This window comes from Coregonus lavaretus (assembly GCF_964263955.1).
Source record: "Coregonus lavaretus genome assembly, chromosome: 6".
NCBI classification, from domain to species: Eukaryota; Metazoa; Chordata; class Actinopteri; order Salmoniformes; family Salmonidae; genus Coregonus; species Coregonus lavaretus.
Window position 1 is genome coordinate 7,827,255 of NC_139993.1, and position 20,003 is coordinate 7,847,257.

General features: G+C 41.9%; 2 protein-coding genes across 2 annotated transcripts; one reads left to right on the forward strand and one right to left on the reverse strand.

The window, feature by feature from the left end:
• Positions 1-645: 645 nt before the first annotated feature.
• On the reverse strand, positions 646-12,209 carry pus10 (pseudouridine synthase 10). Its single transcript, XM_084162923.1, has 18 exons — positions 12,072-12,209; positions 11,498-11,630; positions 10,787-11,053; positions 10,322-10,408; positions 9,821-9,855; positions 8,812-8,926; positions 8,326-8,402; positions 8,040-8,085; positions 7,769-7,833; positions 7,567-7,652; positions 7,125-7,250; positions 6,416-6,472; positions 6,244-6,320; positions 6,070-6,125; positions 2,233-2,350; positions 1,887-2,029; positions 1,608-1,707; positions 646-1,306 (listed from the first exon to the last, which is right to left on the reverse strand). Exons 2-18 carry the CDS (start codon positions 11,621-11,623, stop codon positions 1,268-1,270), a joined length of 1,620 nt encoding a protein of 539 aa, XP_084019049.1. The 5' UTR covers positions 11,624-11,630; positions 12,072-12,209; the 3' UTR covers positions 646-1,267.
• A 254-nt stretch (positions 12,210-12,463) lies between these two features.
• Positions 12,464-19,143, forward strand: cct4 (chaperonin containing TCP1, subunit 4 (delta)). Its single transcript, XM_084163925.1, has 13 exons — positions 12,464-12,802; positions 13,779-13,831; positions 13,938-14,027; positions 14,141-14,249; positions 14,440-14,704; positions 15,447-15,579; positions 15,786-15,925; positions 16,185-16,281; positions 16,383-16,493; positions 16,871-17,001; positions 17,972-18,206; positions 18,646-18,759; positions 18,954-19,143. The coding sequence occupies exons 1-13, from the start codon at positions 12,679-12,681 to the stop codon at positions 18,966-18,968; spliced, it is 1,617 nt and encodes a 538-aa protein (XP_084020051.1). The 5' UTR covers positions 12,464-12,678; the 3' UTR covers positions 18,969-19,143.
• Positions 19,144-20,003: the final 860 nt, after the last annotated feature.

Below are 20,003 nucleotides of genomic sequence, written 5' to 3' on the forward strand. Positions count from 1 at the left end.
CCATGGCTCCGACGGACCTGCTCTGACTTGGAGGCCCTGGGTACTTTTTTAGCTTGCTTTTACATAACGATTAACTTTAACACCTCAAAAAACAACAGTCTTGAATGATGCAGAGGTTTGTGATTTTGCTCGCTACAAGTCTTTAGTGTCACACTCCTGGTGGAAACAACACTAGAGCTTACATTAAAGGGATACTTGGGGATTTTGGCAATGAGGCCCTTTATCTACTTTCTCAGAGTCACATGAACTAGTGGATACCATTTTCTCTGTGTCCAGTATGAAGGAAGCTAGAGGTAGTTTCACGAGCCAATGCTAACTAGCGTTAGCGCAATGACTGGAATTCTAGGAGTATCTGCTACCCATAGACTTCCAGTCATTGCACTAACGCTAGTTAGCAATTGCGGAAGCGATAGTTAGCAACTTCCTTCAAACTGCACGCAGAGACATAAAAATGGTATCCGCAAGTTCCTGTGACTCCGGGGAAGTAGATTGTCAAAATCCTGAAGTTTTTCTTTAACATAAAACACTGGTGACACACTGGTGTGGGGGTAAGTCTAGATGGAAAAGCACAATACCTGGACTTGTCCAATATGAAACAACATTTTTGGTTTTCTGTTCCAAAGAGTTGTCTGTTGTGTGCACAACTGAACATTACCCAGGCCTTTATTTGGGAACATTATGCTGATAAGAGACACCACATTCAAATATTTTCATTCATACAAAAAAACAGTATAGCATTGCTCTCCTTTTGCTTATGGGACAATCCATGGGTAAACAATTGATTTTAAGGCTGAACAAAAATCTCTGTAAATCAACTGAGGAAAATACACACAAAATACTGACCATATACTACCGCTATGCTCTATAACAGGGCTGTTCAATGTCTGTCCTGGAGGGCCGAAACACTTCTGGTTTTCATCCTCTCCTAATATGGGACTAATTCAGACTTGGGACACCAGGTGAGCGCAATTAACTTGGATTGTTGTTATTTCCATCAGCTGTGCCATTCACACCCAGTCCCTGCTACGGCTCTCAAAGCCATGTATATCTTAGATCAGTTCAAGGCCTCACCTCAGTCATTTCAACATAATCTGTATTGACCTCAAGTAAAACACAAATATATTGACACCATCCATATCATATAGAGATCAGTGGAACTGAGCTAAACAGACTGAGTTGGTGGTGGTGGGGGCCCAATAGGTGAAGGTATGGCCCATCAGAACTAGGGGTCATTTTGGCATCTCCAACAGCATCAGTGAGAAGAGGCTCACTCCGGGATGGAGGGTGGCCAGTCCACATCTACAGACTGAGGAACGTACACAGAGAGAAAGACAAAACTCATCAGAATCCTTTTGAAACACCTGCATGTTCTATCACGTTTAATCATAGTTCAGCAATTTTCGATATTGGTTTTCTTAGCTTGAATGGACAGACTGCTTTCAAGGTAAGGAAACAAATATTGAAATATGTAAAAACGCTTATCTACCCCTTTAAATTATGAATGAACTTTTCAACAGTGTCTCGCTATTTTTAATACAATAATCAGTCTTATTTTAATATCCCACAAAAATGTAGATACATTATTGTCCACTTTTTTAAATACCCACCTCAACGTCCAGCTCTAGGATATCCGTCTCAGTCTTCAGCAGATCACACAGATTGGGCTTGGTGCGACCAAAGTCTCCGTGGATAAACTCCTTGATGTAACTGGGAACAGCTATTAAGGTACTAACATTTGGTGAGTCGTTCATTATCATTTTTTAATGTGTTATTGTGTGTGTATATCAATGTGAATGTATCTCAATCTTAATACCTCCCTTGTGTGGGTTTGTGTGTATGAGTATTCATGTATCACACTGTTTTGCTTCTCTCGCTGTAAAGGATACGTCCCTGCCTGCGTGCGCAGCTTCAGGTGGAAGTGATGCGCGTCCAGGAAGCGTGTACTCATGGTGTGGATGACCCGCTCTCTGACGGCCAGCGGCCTGCGATGCAACACTCTTAGTGGCGTTTTCTGAGCTAGCTTCAACTCCTGTATGACCAAGCCAAAGATTATCAACACATACCGTAGGTAGGCAGCACTTTATTTTAAGGTACTGTTTACACTGAATGAGCAAACCAAAGATTATAAATCACATACCATAAAATAAACTACAACCAAGATGTTTAACCACATTTGCTGTGTGACTTTAAATGCAAATATAATGTCATTTAAAGATAGCATTTAACACTCACTTTGGTTTCCTCTAAGAACGTGATGTCGTCTTTGTCGATGGCTTTCTGGGTCCATATGAGGGCGGTGTACGACTTGGTCTTGTCCTCCTCACCCTCCTTCATGTGGCCCATAGCATCTCTGCACACGTACACACACCCACACACCGTATGACCCGTCAGGTTTTTTTTTTTTTTTTAGGGGGTAGATCAGCTTTAATATTGCAGCTAGATTGTAACTTCCATCAATGTAATTATGTGCATCACTTCCAATCCCCCATATGTTTTTTTCTCTCGCAAATATACACATACACATACAGTGGGGGAAAAAAGTATTTAGTCAGCCACCAATTGTGCAAGTTCTCCCACTTAAAAAGATGAGAGAGGCCTGTAATTTTCATCATAGGTACACGTCAACTATGACAGACAAAATGAGGAAAAGAAATCCAGAAAATCACATTGTAGGATTTTTTATGAATTTATTTGCAAATTATGGTGGAAAATAAGTATTTGGTCACCTACAAACAAGCAAGATTTCTGGCTCTCACAGACCTGTAACTTCTTCTTTAAGAGGCTCCTCTGTCCTCCACTCGTTACCTGTATTAATTAATGGCACCTGTTTGAACTTGTTATCAGTATAAAAGACACCTGTCCACAACCTCAAACAGTCACACTCCAAACTCCACTATGGCCAAGACCAAAGAGCTGTCAAAGGACACCAGAAACAAAATTGTAGACCTTTTTTTCTCAATTTGTCTGTCATAGTTGACGTGTACCTATGATGAAAATTACAGGCCTCTCTCATCTTTTTAAGTGGGAGAACTTGCACAATTGGTGGCTGACTAAATACTTTTTTCCCCACTGTACATACATATAAATACATACACATATACATATCCTTTTAAAAAATATATTTCCCTTTATTACTTTCCAACCCCACCACCCCTTCCCTAATTGAAGTACACTAGTGAACAACAATGCTTAGGCCTCTACTTCCAGCTTATACATACTATATACATTTCATGGACACAGTCAATTTTACAATAATTCTATTTTGTTTGTATTTACTCCTGAACTTCCTCTACCCTCAACCTCTCTGATCATTTTCATAATGTCCATCCGGTTTGCTTCTATATGCCATATCTTTCTAACTGTGCTCTTTCACAAAAGCTCTCAACCTATAACCTATATACTTATTATGGACACAGTATGCTTTACATTAGTTATCTTGTTGTTATTAGTTGTTGTTAGTTGTTATTAGTCCCATCCTTCAACACCACCCATTAATCTCTTAACATCATCCATATTGGATTTCTATTTGCCATATATTTTTCAACTGTACTGTGATGTTTTACAAAAGTTCTGAACCTTTCTATTCTCATTGTTTCTACAGATTGTAAATTGAAAAGAAACATTTTTGCTAAAATAATTTTTATATTATTGATCGATTGACTATGACTTTTCAGATCACCCAGTAGTGCTATCTGCAGGGTTAGCTCCAGGTAAATATTGCAATCCTTTAGCCATTCCTAGACCTGTGTCCAAAAACAAGCTACAAATAGACAGTACCAAAACAAATGATCTAATGATTCTGTGTCTTTGCAGCAAAATCTGCAGAGCTGCGAAGATTGTATCCCCCATATAAATAACATTGTATTGGTAGCAAGAATTTTATATAATAATTTAAATTTAAATATTCTAAGTTTTGAATCCGGTGTCGTTTTGCGTATCAGTTCATAAAAACTATGCCATGGAATCGGTACGTCAAAAATCTCTTCCCAACTATTTTGCAATCTATATGGGACGGCTGTCAATCCTTTGGTCCTTAAATGAAACTGGTATACTTTTTTATTTATCACAATTTTCTTTAACCAATTATGTTCTTTAATGCAGGGCCGACAGACAAGTTCCTTACTTTTCCCCCTTCCACTTTCCTCTTCAATTTTTGCGGTAATGCTGCAATTATTTGGTTGTAATTTTGGGTAGAGCAGACATTTCCATATGTTTTTGTTAGCTGCATGTGCGACATAACTCCACCAGTCCTACCTATGATATAATTTACAAAGATTATAACTTTTTTAAACATTTTGTCAAAAGATAATGTTTTATTATCAATTAGTATATTTGAGTTTAACCACAATATTTGTTGCATTATTTGTTCTGTCATTTCTGGAGGATTAAATTGAAATCGCAACCAACTTTCTATGGCTTGTTTTAGAAATAGTGATATTTGGGAGATGATTTCCTTTTCAAATAACAGAAAGTGAGAGGTTGTAATCTGAATAAAGGGAAAAAGGCCATTCTTGAACATTGGGTGAGACAATCTTACTCATTTGCTAGAGAACCAGTTCCGATTTAAGTATAACTTTTGTATGACTGAAGCTTTTAGTGATAGGTCTAATGCTTTAATATTTAATAATTTCTGTCCTCCGAATTCATATTCATTATATAAATAGGCCCATTTAATTTTGTCTGGCTTGCCGTTCCAAATAAAATGGAAAAAAAATGCTCATATAATTTAAAAAACTGTTCGCTAGGCGTAGGCAAGACCATAAGCAAATAGGTAAACTGGGATAATATTAAAGAGTTAATCAGGGTGATTTTTCCACAAATTGACAGGTATCTACTTTTCTATGGTAGCAAGATCTTATCTATTTTTGCTAACTTTCTATTAAAATGTATTGGAGTGAGATCATTTATTTCATTTGGGATGTATATTCCGAGTATAACCACATCACCATCAGACCATTTTATTGGTAAACTACATGGTAATGTCAAAATTGTATTTTTTAGTGATCCAATACGTAATATAGTACATTTGTCATAATTTGGTTGTAATCCAGATAGGTTAGAACATGTATCTAGATCCTCTATGAGGCTGTGGAGGGATTCAAGTTGTGGATTTAAAAGAAAACATGAATCATCAGCGTACAATGACACCTTTGTTTTTAAGCCCTGGATTTCTAATCCCTTGATATTATTGTTGGATCTGATTTTAATAGCTAACATCTCGATGGTCATAATAAATAGATATGCCGATAGTGGACAACCTTGTTTCACTCCTCTTGACAGTTTAAAACTTTTGGAGAAATAGCCATTATTTACTATTTTACACCTAGGGTTACTATACATGATTTTAACCCAATTTATAAGAGATTCTCCAAAATTGAAATGCTCCAGGCATTTATATTTAAACCCCAGTCGTACTTTATCAAATGCCTTTTCGAAGTCTGCTATGAATAGCAGGCCTGGTTTCCCAGATATTTCATAGTGTTCTATTGTTTCCAGTACTTGCCTTATATTATCTCCAATGTATCGTCCATGTAAAAAACCTGTCTGATTAGAATTAATAATGTCCGACAATACCTTTTTTATTCTATGCGCTATACATTTTGCATCAGAACACTGAAGTGTAAGGAGCCTCCAATTTTTTAAATGGACTGGATCTTTATATTTTCCACTTGTATCCTGTTTCAGTAATAATGAAATCAGACCTTCTTGAGTGTCTGATAATCTACCATTTACATAGGAGTGGTTAAAACATGCTAATAACGGTCCTCTGAGTATATCAAAAAAGGTTTGGTATACCTCGACTGGTATGCCATCTAACCCTGGAGTTTTCCCGGACTTAAAGTCTTTAATTGCATCCAGAAGTTCCTCCTCTGTAATTTCACCTTCACATGAGTCTTTCTGTATGGCTGTTAATTTTACATTATCAATAGAAAAGCAATCTCTACAATTAGCTTCAGTTGTAGAGATTCTTTTTCTATTGATAATGTAAAATGAACAGCCATACAGCAGCAGCATCATTCTTAGGTCTCTGGACAGAAGTGAGACCCATTTTTCTACTGCGTTGCTCACCTGCTAACGATCTGTAGATCTCGTACTCTGATTTTGTCTGAGGACTGGTTGATGGTCTGTGAGAAGAAAAGATAGGGCTGTGGTCAATTCCTGTGTGTGTGTGTGTGTGACCCTGCAGAGACGCTGTGTGTGTGTGTGTGTGACCCTGCAGAGACTCTGTGTGTGTGTGTGTACCTCCTGCAGCTGTCGGACTTCTGCCTTATTGAACCTGGCTCTGTGAGGATTTAGCAGCTCCAGTGCAAACGGACGACCTGCAAAGGCAGATACAGACACCTCCGTTACACCTCACATTGACGGAAACAAGGCCTGGGGATGTGTAAACATACATGTATGTTGTGTGTCTGACCATTTCCAAGCGTCCGCACATCCACGTCCTCCCTTCCTGAGGAGGAGAAATTAAACCCTGCAAAGACCAGAGGGAAAAGAGGAGAAAGATATTACTTGAGATCCAGATTAAATTAACCAGTGTATCCATTTGGATCTGTCTTTCTCATTGACTTAGATAGACATTGCATCTGTCCCATTTGTAGAGTATGGGTAGTGCCATTGAGGCCATCTCCATTTTGAAGTAGTCCATTTTCTTCTTCTACTACTTTTATGAATTGGTAAAATAACTGAAAGGGTGCATACTGCTACCTGTAGTGTGTTGTTTGAACAGGTATAAAGCAAAGGTTGGCGATTTACTGCCACCTGCAGTTATGGAATGTTTGCTCACAAGTATAATCCATTGGCTGATTGGTCCTGATGACCTGGATGGAATCATGTGATTCTTCCTTAACCCATAGGAAGTTCCTCCCAGTTGACTACTTTCAAAATGGTGAAAGTCCTCAATGGCGCTGCCTATGCTAAAACAGCCCTCTATCTCTATGGTCTATCTATCCCTAGGTAATAATTTGTAGAGCCTATCAGGTTCAGTAGGGAAAAAACTTTTAGAAACAGAGCGAAACGAGGAGGTTCTACATGAACTCATCCAATAAGAACACAGATTTTTGTTTCCCGTTGCAAAACGTTTTGCTACAGTGCGCCCTTCTGAACACCACCCAGTATACGCTCACCCTCGGCCCGGAAAGAGGAGAGGAGGGGTGCAGCGATTAGCTCCTCCACTGAAGACTCCATCCTCCTCTCTCCGTCAATCACCCAGGGGGTCTGGGGCAGGGTGCGGGAGAACTTGTTGTACCTCCCTAAAAAAACAGGGACAAACATAAAAGAGTCAAGTCAAACCCTTAAAAACAACTATTCATTATTGGATTGTAAATAACCGACAAATCCCAAGGCATGAAGGGTGAATCCTAACGTTTCCTTAAGTCCAACTTTTACTTAGCCATGCATTGATGTCAATGGGGGACTAAGTGAAAATTCAACTTACCTAAGTGGATGTTAGGATTCGCCCCCAACTGAATACATTCCCTAAATTGAAAGGGAACTGACCCCACTCTTGATAATCTCAAAGCACTCCTTTGGTTCAAATCATCCAAAAGGGATGTCAAACAACTTTACCCGCCACAAATACAGAAACGTGAAGACAATGGACGTCTTGAGCGATGCATTTGCTCGCTGGCCGTGTAGGGGGACAGGGGAACTTTCTAGAGAGAAAAAGTAAATATCATTAAGAAATACATGCAGTTAGATTGTGAGTTTTCTCGAAAGAGTTAAGATAGAGAAACAGTCCAAAGAAAGCATGAATAACGTGAACACTTACTTTAGAAACTTCTCATCAGAAACCTTCTCGAGGGCTTTGACCACGGCCATTCTAGTGAAGACATTCTGTTGTGAGACAATAAACTAGAGATCAGAGAAAAGACAAGTAACACAGAGAGATATAGAAAGAAAAAGAATGAGCAGCATGTCACCATTGTTAACAAAAAAGAAATTGGACAAAAACATTTACGGAAATGATCAAAACCATTATACCAACAACACATTTTGCTCAAATGTTAAGTGACATGGCTCCAATTGACTTTTTCACTCACCTGTTTGTTCTTAGTTGGTCTGAAGCAGTCTGAACAGATGCCAGCCCTGAATGCAAGAATAAAGCAGGGAAGTAGTATGTAGTTTCATAAAAATGCTACATTACATTCAATATTACATGTATTTTGCGGGTACTCCATGCCTTAGCACCTATCAAATCTATCTATCAATCTGTAAGTCAATCAGTCCTTCCTACCGTCCGTCCATCCATCCCTCCATCCATCTGGCTGTCTATCAATCTATTCATCTTATCTATTCCCTGAGGAGGAGTGTGATTGGAGGACTTACAGGAAGTGGCAGTCTGAGTCTGTCTCTGGGTGTGTGAACCCCACGCCCACCTCAAACTGTTCAGTTTGTCGACTGATCTGTGGGATAAAGAGGAAAATAAAATAGGAATGAACTTCAGCAAAAAAAATGAAGAATAAAATACTTTTCAGGAATTAATATAATTTTGTCACTTACATTTTATATATTTGCCTTTATTTTACCAGGGTAAGTTTACTAAGAGAACACTTATTACATTACTAGCCTGAGTGCAAGTCTGTTTGTGCCGCCATGTCCACTCCCGGTCATGTTTTTCTTGTCAATGATAGCAATTGACTTGACAAGGCCACAAACAGATCTGGGACCAGGCTAGCTTATTACAGGTTATTGCTATAGATACAAGTAGTGCATTATACAGTAACTGTATGACAAGTATTTTTAAACAGCGGTGTCCGACCCATCAGCAAATGAGGCTACTGTATGGCTACTTCCGGGTCATGGGTCACTGACCTTGGTCACCACAGGTACTCCCCCCAGCTCTTTGGACACCAGACCCTGCATTGTCCACTTGAAGGCCTCCTTCACCTGGATGACATCATCCTTATCGAGGCACATAGACTTCTCCCTGTTTGGTAACAAATTCAACGTAATTAATTAAAGTATTAAAAAACCCTAAGGTCAATGTCCGCGCCCAGCGGAAATCAAATTAGCATAATACAAACATCCCCATAAAATCTGTCAGTTCATGCTAGAGATTCTGTTTTTTTTTGCATTGGATGCACAAGCGTCTTGGGACTCGTCTGAAGTCGGTACAGCAGATCTGCCAACTTCTGTCTGTAGTTTGGGCTACACTAATATGGGCGAGACTCTCACGAACACATATATGTCGAATGTTTTGCTCTTGGACGTCCACAGGCCTCACAAGACTTGTCTGAAAGTCCCTGTACAAGTTGAGAAAATTAGTGGCAGTATATATGGAGACTAATTAGTGCCAAAAATAACAAAACAAATACGGTACATGTTTTCTGATCTTTCTTATATCTCTCAGATATTGGACAGACACTTCAGAACAAACTTCCTTTCGATTTTTTTTGGGGGGGACTATCTGTTGTTCCATGTAGTGAATCTGTTATTCAATGCGTTTGTATGGGCTAACAGCAGTAAGGCCAAATAAAAATGTTGATAAAATAATGTGTTTATATATTTTTGGGATACTTCAAGGGGTCTTAAAATTCCAAATCAAATAGCTAAATGATCCTTGGTATGACCTTCTTAAAACAATTCCATATAGCTTAGTAGAACCCCACCCTCCCCTCCCCCGGCTTAGACTCTTATGGGTTAAGACATGACATGACGTTATAAAAGGTCATGTGAAAGATGTGTGGGCATAATATAGTATTGAACACTAATATTTCAATGTGTTGTAGTGATGTCATGATACTATGGGATTAGAATGATTTCTTTAATGGAAAGAAATTAGGCTAGATAGATGGATGCCACTCTGGTGTAGTGAACTTACCTCACTTCCTTCTTTACATGCAGCCAACAAGAGTGCTGTAGGAGTGTGGGAGAGAGAGAGAGGAGGGCACATGTTCAGAAACATCCTGAGTAACTGCTTGTCTGTTTACAAGCATCCATTATGCACACCCTAATGGGAGTGCCACATCTGTAGAAACAACGGCTCTTGCAATTGCTCTTTAGTCTACTCTAGAGTCTAGACTGAAGCAGTACCAATAACTATGAGGTACTACGCCCTCTAATGGCCAACCCAGGGACAAGATACTGCATTATTGACTGTATAGTAGTCTCGCACTGCCACACACCACACTGTGTAGAACGACTAGGGTCCAGGCTATACTGACTGTGTGGCTATGACAGAATCTACTGAGGTTGAAATAATCATACTTTTCTATTAAATGGAAGTTGTTTTGAGACAAACTATTTGAATATACTGTAAGCTGATAGGTAGAAAATTGCATGACATCAGTTATCAGCCAAGGCCTACAATGTAACCACTGACCTCTCTGACAGACAGCTGGGCCGGTAGGGAGACGGACAGTACCATCGTGTCAAACTGGTAGTTTTCGGCCTTCACCACCTCCGATATCTGCACACACACACACAAAAACAGCGTCATGAATCCCCCCAAAATTCCAGTGTTGGTTCTGTCCTCCTAGGCCTCAAACTGTGGTATTTGAGGCAGATTCTGGTAGTCTGGAGCATTGATTAATGATGAGGTATTTGATCACTAGGCAGGTACTAAGGTCTTTCATTTCATTTTAATCTTCAAGGTTGTGTCCTAAATGGTATCATATTCTCTATATAGTGCACTACTTTTGACCAGGTCCCGCTCTGGTCAAAAGTACAGCACTATATAGAGAATAGGGTGTCATTTGGGACACACCTAAAGACATACTTAGTCATAGGTATCATGTAAAACAAAAGTGGCTCCTAATGCAATAGGATTAATAGTGACCAAACACACCTTTATGGCATAGGCTTTATCACATAACTCCTGTAGAACTCCCAGGCACGCCACACACACGTCCGAGTCCGCTGGCTTGGCATCACCTTCCTCCATCACCGTGGGAACCACGGCAGAGTCGCCTTCTGACTGGACGTCCGTCTCCGCGGCATCCATCTTCATTTTTTTACTAGGGGGGTCTTCTGTGTGCTGCTCCAGCACGGCTGCATCTTGGGATTGGTTATTCTCTGAATCAGTGATGAAAGCACAAAGCTCCTTTGCTGTATCCTGAGCATGACAAACAGAAACACATTATTCAGCAACAAAAAATATATTAAAATGTCTGCCAGCAGTTTAGTTCACCCAATATATGACAGCAAGTTAGATCATGGTCACAATTATTCTAAAGGAGAATACATAGGTTGCCTACAAAGTAGCATCTTTCACGCGAAGCCTGAAGCCGAGGCTACCTATAAAGAAGAATGTTGGAGCTACTTTATGATATGATATGCCATTTAGCAGACGCTTTTATCCAAAGTGACTTACAGTCATGCGTGCATACATTTTTGTGTATGGGTGGTCCCGGGGATCGAACCCACTACCTTGGCGTTACAAGCGCCGTGCTCTACCAGCTGAGCTACTTAATTGTCTTTGCACTTGTATCTCTGAAATGTCTGTATGTCTGTCCCTGCTTTAAGTGCAAAGACAATCTAATGTAGCAAGAGCGCTGACCTCATAAGACTGGCGGTAGGCCGACTGCACCCCCAAGCAGCAGAACCTCAGGACACAGCGGGCGCAGCATCCAGCTTCCAGCAGCTTCTTCACTATTGGTCTATCTTTCTCCTTCAGGGGCAACATAATACAGCTGTAAAATGGACAGAGATCATAGATGAATGAGATCAGTAAGAAAGTTGAAAGAAAATGTATGTCTGGCAAACCCAGTTAGCTGACAGAGTTCAGTAGAATCAGTACTACTGTAAGTTATCTAAGAGTAATATAATATGCACATCACCATGCTCATAACATATCACATACTGTAGGGTGAGGTTACAATCATTGGTAGCTGAAGCTAAGCTTGCAAGCACACTTTGCACTACAAAGCTGCTTGCTCTGAGACCTGTGTCCCCATTGCTAGCACTAGGTCACACTCGCAGTCCTGTGTGGATGTTGCTGCATTTGATGTTATGATGTGCAGCTAGCCTATGCAGCTAGCTCGCTACTGTAGTTCCTAAAATAGCTATAGCTTTATCTGAGAATACAAATAAGCACAAGCTTGCGAGCCAAAAACAACAAGTCATAACCCTACCTTGAATGGCAAATGAATTACAGTATTTGTAAGACAATCAAATGTTTATGTAGAGCGAGAACACAGTTCAGTCAAAGATAGTTTAGAAACTCTGTGGTTCAGTCATTTGGTTTCTAAGCATGCAGCTAACGCTACAGGAACAAGACGTCATCAGAAGTAGACACAACTAGTCGAATTAGATAGATTACTCTGTTGATGAGGGTGGATTTGATCAATTTGATCAACACCACAGGTCCCTTTAATTGTATACAATATCACTACAAGTACCTTTACATGACTGTATATACATATTCATTCGTTAAAATGTACAAGTAAAAGCTAGTTTGATGCGCACAGTGCTCTACTAGCCTTGTCTCATCCCACATATAAACCCGCATGGCAAATCGTCAGACAGCTAAAGACGTCATTTCGAAGCGACGTCGAAGTTGACAGGCGGGTCCTTTTTCTACAAGAGTCGTAACCGGTGGCTCTGGAAGGTTCTGGACAGAGCAGGAGAGAAATCCGAATCTGAACCCATCTGAGGCCAATCAGCCCTTTCCGTGTTTTGGGGTACATCTGTCCCCATCAAAAGTATTTTAGTAACATATTCTGACGAAAATAATTAAGGATGCCTGAAGCAATGGCTGCGCCGAAGATGCTGAGTGGTGGGATGAAAAACAAAGGACGAGGGGCATATGTGGACCGTGACAAGCCAGCACAGATTCGGTTCAGTAACATCTCCGCAGGAAAGGGTAAACTACAAATACAGTATTCGTATATCATTGTTGGACGAATAAATAACTACCTCTGACGCTTGTGTTTGCCCCAGACTATTGTCATACCATCAGCTGCTGCGACACTCCCATTTTACATTTTAGTCATTTAGCAGATGCTCTTATCCAGAGCGACTTAGTTAGTGAGTGCATACATTTTGTTTTTATTCCCCCGTGGGAATCGAACCCACTGAGCTACATCCCTGCCGGCCATTCCCTCCCCTACCCTGGGCCAATTGTGCGCCGCCATTGGTCTCCCGGTCGCGGCCGGCTACGACAGAGCCTGGATTCGAACCAGGATCTCTAGTGGCACAGCTAGCACTGCGATGCAGGGCCTTAGACCACTGCGCCACTCGGGAGATAATGAATGGATGCTACTGCTGGTTCAGTCTGGGCAGGGCAACAGTTAGCCACAAGTTGGTACCTAGTTAGTTAGAATCTGTTATAGAGCAAATCAATGTTCTTTACACCCTTCATGCAGCCCCAAACACTGTGACTGGCATTAGTGCGCTATCTAGTAATCAGTGGCCAGATTTACATTACATTTTTTACATTTTAGTCATTTAGCAGACGCTCTTATCCAGAGCGACTTACAGGAGCAATTAGGGTTAAGTGCCTTGCTCAAGGGCACATCGACAGATTTTTCACCTAGTTGGCTCGGGGATTAGAACCAACAACCTTTCGGTTACTGGCACAACGCTCTTAACCACTAAGCTACCTGCCGCCCCATTGATGATCATCATTATTGTACCCTAGCTTTGTGAGGACCAACAATTGACAAAATGAACTGTACTGATGTCATGAGCATCCATTTATGTACTCTTTAACCAATATAATATTTTGGGGTCTTGTCCCCCTCAGTAGTCAAGCAGTAAACATTGTCCATAAAAGGTATCCTAATGTTAGAGGGGCGGGTCCTCTTTGTTGAAGTAACAGATTTTTTTTTGTTTGACAGCTGTTGCTGAATGCATCAGAACCAGCCTTGGCCCTAAGGGCATGGACAAAATGGTAATTAAGTGTAACCATTTACATCAACATCTGTCTTGACTTCTCTTCACCATCTCTCAAGGTTTGGTCATTTGTCTGTAACTAAAAGAGGAATTGATTCTTACAGATTCAGGATGGGAAGGGTGATGTGACCATCACCAATGACGGGGCCACCATCCTGAAACAGATGCAGGTGCTGCACCCTGCAGCCAAGATGGTAAGGTTCAAGAGAAAGGAGCTGTGGATATGTTCCCAAGTGTCTGCACTGTCATCTACAATTTTTGTTGTTGAAAGGAGTTTGACGCTATGTTTTGCCAATTTGTCTTTCAGATGGTGGAGCTGTCCAAAGCCCAGGATATTGAGGCTGGCGACGGCACAACCTCGGTGGTGGTGATTGCTGGTGCCCTACTTGATGCATGCGGCAAGTTGCTTCAGAAGGGTAAGTGACGTGGAACCAATGGCATAGTTATCAAAAGGGCAAACCCGGCACCGTTGACACTCTCCAGGACCAGGCTTGCTGACCACTGGATTACACTATAAACTCCTAGACCAGAATCTGTTCTAATCTAACAGAGTCCCTGCATCCTAAAGCTTTAATACTAACTGCCTGTCCTCTGCTTCTCCACCAGGTATCCACCCCACCACTATCTCGGAGTCGTTCCAGAAGGCGGTGGACAAGGGCGTGGAGGTGCTGACGGCCATGAGCCAGCCGGTGCTCCTAAGTGACCGTGAGACACTGCTGAACAGCGCCACCACCTCGCTGTGCTCCAAGGTAGTGTCGCAGTACTCCAGCCTGCTAGCACCGATGAGCGTGGACGCCGTGATGCGTGTCATCGACCCGGCCACCGCCACCGGCGTGGACCTGCACGATATCCACATTGTCAAGAAGCTGGGGTGAGGAGGGAGGGGAAGGGTGGTGGGTCCAGATTGTGTTCACTACTGTAAATTGTTCTGGATAAGTGTGTCTGCTAAATGACTAAAATGTAAGTGTTTAGTTAGGATTACAAACAGGGTTGTTTGCAGGATTGACTTCTGGGTCATGTTCATTAGGGCATGCAACAGGAAATGTTAAAATGTTTTACAACGGAACATTTTCTTATTGGAAAAGTCCAGGTAATCCCTCCCTTTAGCAGTTCCTTTTCTGCCAGTTGGTGCCTAATGAACATGATCCAGCAGTATACCATAGGCTACTAATGTAGGATCAGTGTGATACCATACCTTTCCTAAAGCTTCTGACAGCTTCCAACAGTTGAAGGTCAGTTTGGATAGGCACATTTTCACTCCCCAGTTCTCTCTCTGTGGGGACGTGGACATGTCTGATGTGCCAGATCAATCTCAGGCGGTCAATTAGCAGAATGGCTCCACTTTGCTTTCCCTGCCAGTCACCTTCTGACAATGTATCACAACAAAAACAAAATTGTGTAACCAGCAACAAATCAATACTAATGTCCTACTTGAGTGTTTATCAATGGCTAGACAAATGAAACTGATCTCAATCGACAACGCAAATGATTGCACTTTTTCGTTAATGATTTTGCCTTGGTCCAAGAGCCTTTGTTTGGAATCAGCCAGGTAGCTACTGCTGCCCTTAGACAGATTTCCCGCCCATAATAATGTTCTGTGTGTTTCTCTGCAGTGGGACCATTGATGACTGTGAGCTGGTGGACGGCCTGGTGCTGACCCAAAAGGTGGTCAACTCCAGCGTGTCCCGTGTGGAGAAGGCCAAGATCGCCCTCATCCAGTTCTGCTTGTCCCCGCCCAAAACCGACGTAAGACCATCAGAATCGCTAACTGTTTATGTCTCGGTGAAATTGACTTCCATGTACGTCAGTCAGTGTCCTTGATGTTATGGTGGACTACTGTAGCATTTTATCTGTTACCCTCAATCATTTAATTTTCTTACAATTGTTTTGTTATTTTGTCTCTCCATATCGCAATGTGTTTTTTTGTGGTCCCTCTCGCGTGTTGTCTCCAGATGGACAACCAGATAGTGGTGTCGGACTATGCCCAGATGGACCGTGTGCTGCGCGAGGAGCGCGCCTACATCCTAAACCTGGTCAAACAGATCAAGAAGGCGGGCTGCAATGTCCTGCTCATCCAGAAGTCCATCCTCCGGTAACACCCAATGCATTACCGTCACTTCACTGTAACGTAATCAATTCACTTTGGCCAATCGCCCACACAATATCTAGAAATGCATTTGTGCGTGTAATCAATAGAAGGGCAAGTATTGGCACTGTTACCATGTGTTCATCTGTATATTAGACTCTTCCCATAGGTGGTCCTCTGTCTGCATCTCTATTTATGCTATCTTGATCACTGGATGACGTGAAGAGGTAGACATGGTTAAATAATAGTCCCACACTTCTTTCAGAGATGCTCTGAGCGATCTGGCCCTCCACTTCCTGAACAAGATGAAGATCATGGTGGTCAAGGAGATTGAGAGGGAGGACATTGAATTCATCTGCAAGGTAAAACAAAATAACATTGTATTGGTCTTGACTTTGTAGATCATGTTCTGCAACCGCCAAATGCTGACTGTTGAAGCTGAACTAACCTTGCCCCCCTACAGACCATTGGCACCAAGCCCATCGCCCACATTGATCAGTTCCTTCCAGAGATGATGGGCACCGCCGAGCTGGCAGAGGAGGTCAGCCTGGATGGCTCTGGCAAGCTGGTCAAGGTATGCTAATTCACTCAATCTGGCTCAATTAATCTCTCCAAGGCTTGGCTACGGGACTGCTTTCTTGCTTCCATCACAACTATGCGTGTGGCGAAAAGACTCGTCAAAATACCCATGTTTTATCCTAATGATAATACCCTTGTTATTTGTTAAATGGTCATTGAAAACAGTGACGATTTTAGGGATTGCATGTAGCCTATGTGTATTCCAACCTCCATAAATGAAAATGTGAAAGTTCTTTGCTGTAAATGTTTGTTGTAATATCAATTTGAATGTTTTCTAAAAGCTTATTCTAAGAACTTTGGCATGTGTCTGATCTCCATTTCCCATTGAAAGTGAATTCCTGCTGTTTCTTTCTGGCCTGTTCCTCTCCATAGATCACAGGCTGCACCAGCCCCGGTAAGACTGTGAGCATCGTGGTGCGCGGCTCCAACAAGCTGGTGATCGAGGAGGCGGAGCGCTCCATCCACGACGCTCTGTGTGTCATCCGCTGCCTGGTGAAGAAGAGGTACGGTACTGCAGCCATTCTGGTCAGCTGTCTGACCAACACTAGCCTCTGTAGACTCATGCAGTGATAGATGTGTAATAATTACATAGAAAAGTAAGCACCAATCCCTCTAAGCTTTGCCCACTCGTGGCTGTCCGTGTCACAAGTGGCCATTTCTGAGGGGCAGAGCAACCCTCTCTTCAAACCTGGGTCAGGGGCTTGACCCCTGGCTCTGGACCTGTTGAGAGGAACACACTCCTCTGAAGGACTGCAACTACACCTAAAATGGCTGTGAAGGATGTGCACTTTGTCCTTTTAACGCGCTTAACAGATCTTGTGATCGATCCCAATTGACCTTGAAACCAACCATTTGATATTATCCAGTTTTGTCAGATCTAAAACGCCCTCTTTTATAACAGAAGAAAGAGGGAAAAGAAGTGGGTACCAAAGTATCTAAGTAAATACCATCTAACCAGTCATTTGCTATAAACCATTTTCTATGCATTCAATAAATTCCTTGTTTGGTTAACTTATCTATATCAGTGGGGTGCATTTCAATCCCTGTATCCTTCACTCAATCTGCACTAATCTGAAAATAAACTGAAAAGTATCTATACCGACCACTTATTGTGGGCATTTTGTGGATATCGTTCATTATGATAAGTAGCCTATACTAGAGATGTGAAGTTTGACATAAAAAAAAGTTTGCTAATATGGGTGACTGTAAATAGGACAATTGATAGCTACAACATTTAAACTATTTGTTTTTAAAGGGGTAATACAAACTGTGGTTCACATCAATGTTGTAAAAGTATCGTTAGCATATTAATAAAATCAATTCATTGCAATATGGATTTTTGTCCCTATTGATCAGCTCTACCACATCCTATTTGATATTTGCTTTCATCAGTTTGTTTAACATCAGAATGCAGCAAAAGCCCATTTTGTTTCATCTCTTCACCTTGACTGATGCCTTTTCTCTTCCTCCCAGGGCTCTGATCGCCGGTGGCGGTGCCCCCGAGATCGAGCTGGCCCTGCGTCTGGCTGAGTACTCCCGCACGCTGCCAGGCATGGAGGCGTACTGCGTGAGGGCCTACGCAGACGCCCTGGAGGTGGTGCCATCCACACTGGCCGAGAATGCCGGCCTCAACCCCATCTCCACTGTCACAGAGCTCCGCAATAGGCACGCCCAAGGCGAGAAGACTGCCGGGATCAACGTCCGCAAGGTACAGCCCTGCCACGCTCTCCTGGATTCTGTTTGATTTTATGCTTATTTTCACTCTGCCGTAGTTGGTTCTCAGGATGCAACGTTGAACATTCAGATTTAGAACAAATGTGATTGTCTCGTGAGGCTAGAGTCACGCCTTGACAACACCTCATTGTCCTGGTGTACTAGAGTGCTTGCAGTAAACTTATTTGCCTAGTCATTGACTGTAGTCCCTTGTGGCCCAGCCAATCACCAGCTTGGATACAGAACCTCCATTTTGACAGTTTTTGTCATGAAGATTTACATGACTACAGTTGCGTACCAGATATGTGATTGTCTATCATGTAGAATAGGGAATTGACTCGTTTCCACTCAATACATCTCTATCTGCAACATTCTAAATGTTTCACCCCTGGTTAAACACCCCTGGGGTAACGATCTCCCCATTCCTCTCTCAGGGCGGTATCTCCAACATTCTGGAGGAGCTGGTGGTGCAGCCTCTGCTGGTGTCTGTCAGCGCTCTGACCCTCGCCACCGAGACGGTCCGCAGCATCCTCAAGATTGACGATGTGGTAAGAGACCAGACCACCCTATGGTGTCACTAGTGGAGATCTGCCATCTCATTCAACCTGCATTATGTCTTGTATGGAACACAGCAGCAGAAAGGCACAACACTATATACATTGAAAGTCCGTCCGTCCCCCCCCCCCCTTTTCACTTCTACTGTGTCCTTGTAAGGTAATACGATGTTCCCCTTGTCTTGCAGGTGAACACCCGATAAGGAGTTGCAAGGAGATTTGTCAATGTAGCAAGAACCCAACCTGTGTTACTGCACCTGCTTGTGCCACAAGGAATCATAGGACCGGCTGCTTGCTAAGACCCGTATGTCCAGAAGTCCTCTGTAGTTGATGCGTTCTGTAATTTAATAAATGTTACTACTTTTTTTTTTGACACTCCATGTCTTGTCTTTGTGCCTTTTTGTTTACTACTTCCTTGGGCTCCCTCAGTGACTGACTCCACTGACAAGCAGTTAATCTTTAAATCTCAGGCTAGTGTCATGACACCAACGGCATGGTGTTAACGACAGGTGGTATTGGCAGTCAACTGTCAACCCTGGTTTGGGTAGATAAGATATCACCATGATCATTTACATTTTCATACATAAATCAATCTGTGGGTCATGCGCTCAACCTTAGTTTATTTTATGCCTATAAAAACCTTAGCCTGAAAGTTATCAATTTAGAAATTGAATAAAGTGTTAGGATTAAGAAATGCCATGTTTTTGGCATGAATAATCTGGTGGGGAAATTACGGGAGCATTTTAAAGATACTGCTAGAATTTGAGAGCTGTCATATTTCATGGTCTGACAATGTTTAGTTGCAACTTTCCCCATATACTTTGCATGTATACTGAACAAAAGTATAAATGCAACAACTTCAAAAGATTTGAGTGAGTTAGTTCATATAAGGAAATCAGTCAATTGAAATAAATTAACTAGCTAATTATGGAATGTTGTCCCATGCCTCTTCAATGGCTGTGCGATGTTGCTGGATATTGGCGGGAACTGGAATACGCTGTTGATCCAGAGCATCCCAAACATGCTCAATGGGTGACATGTCTGAGTATGCAGGCCATGGAAGAACTGGAACATTTTCCGCTTCCAAAAATTGTGTACAGATACTTGTGACATGGGGCTGTGCATTAACATGCTCAAACATGAGGTGATGGTGGCAGATGAATGGCACGACAATGGGCCTCTAGGATCTCGTCACGGTATCTGTGCATTCAAATTGCCATCGGTAAAATGCAATTGTG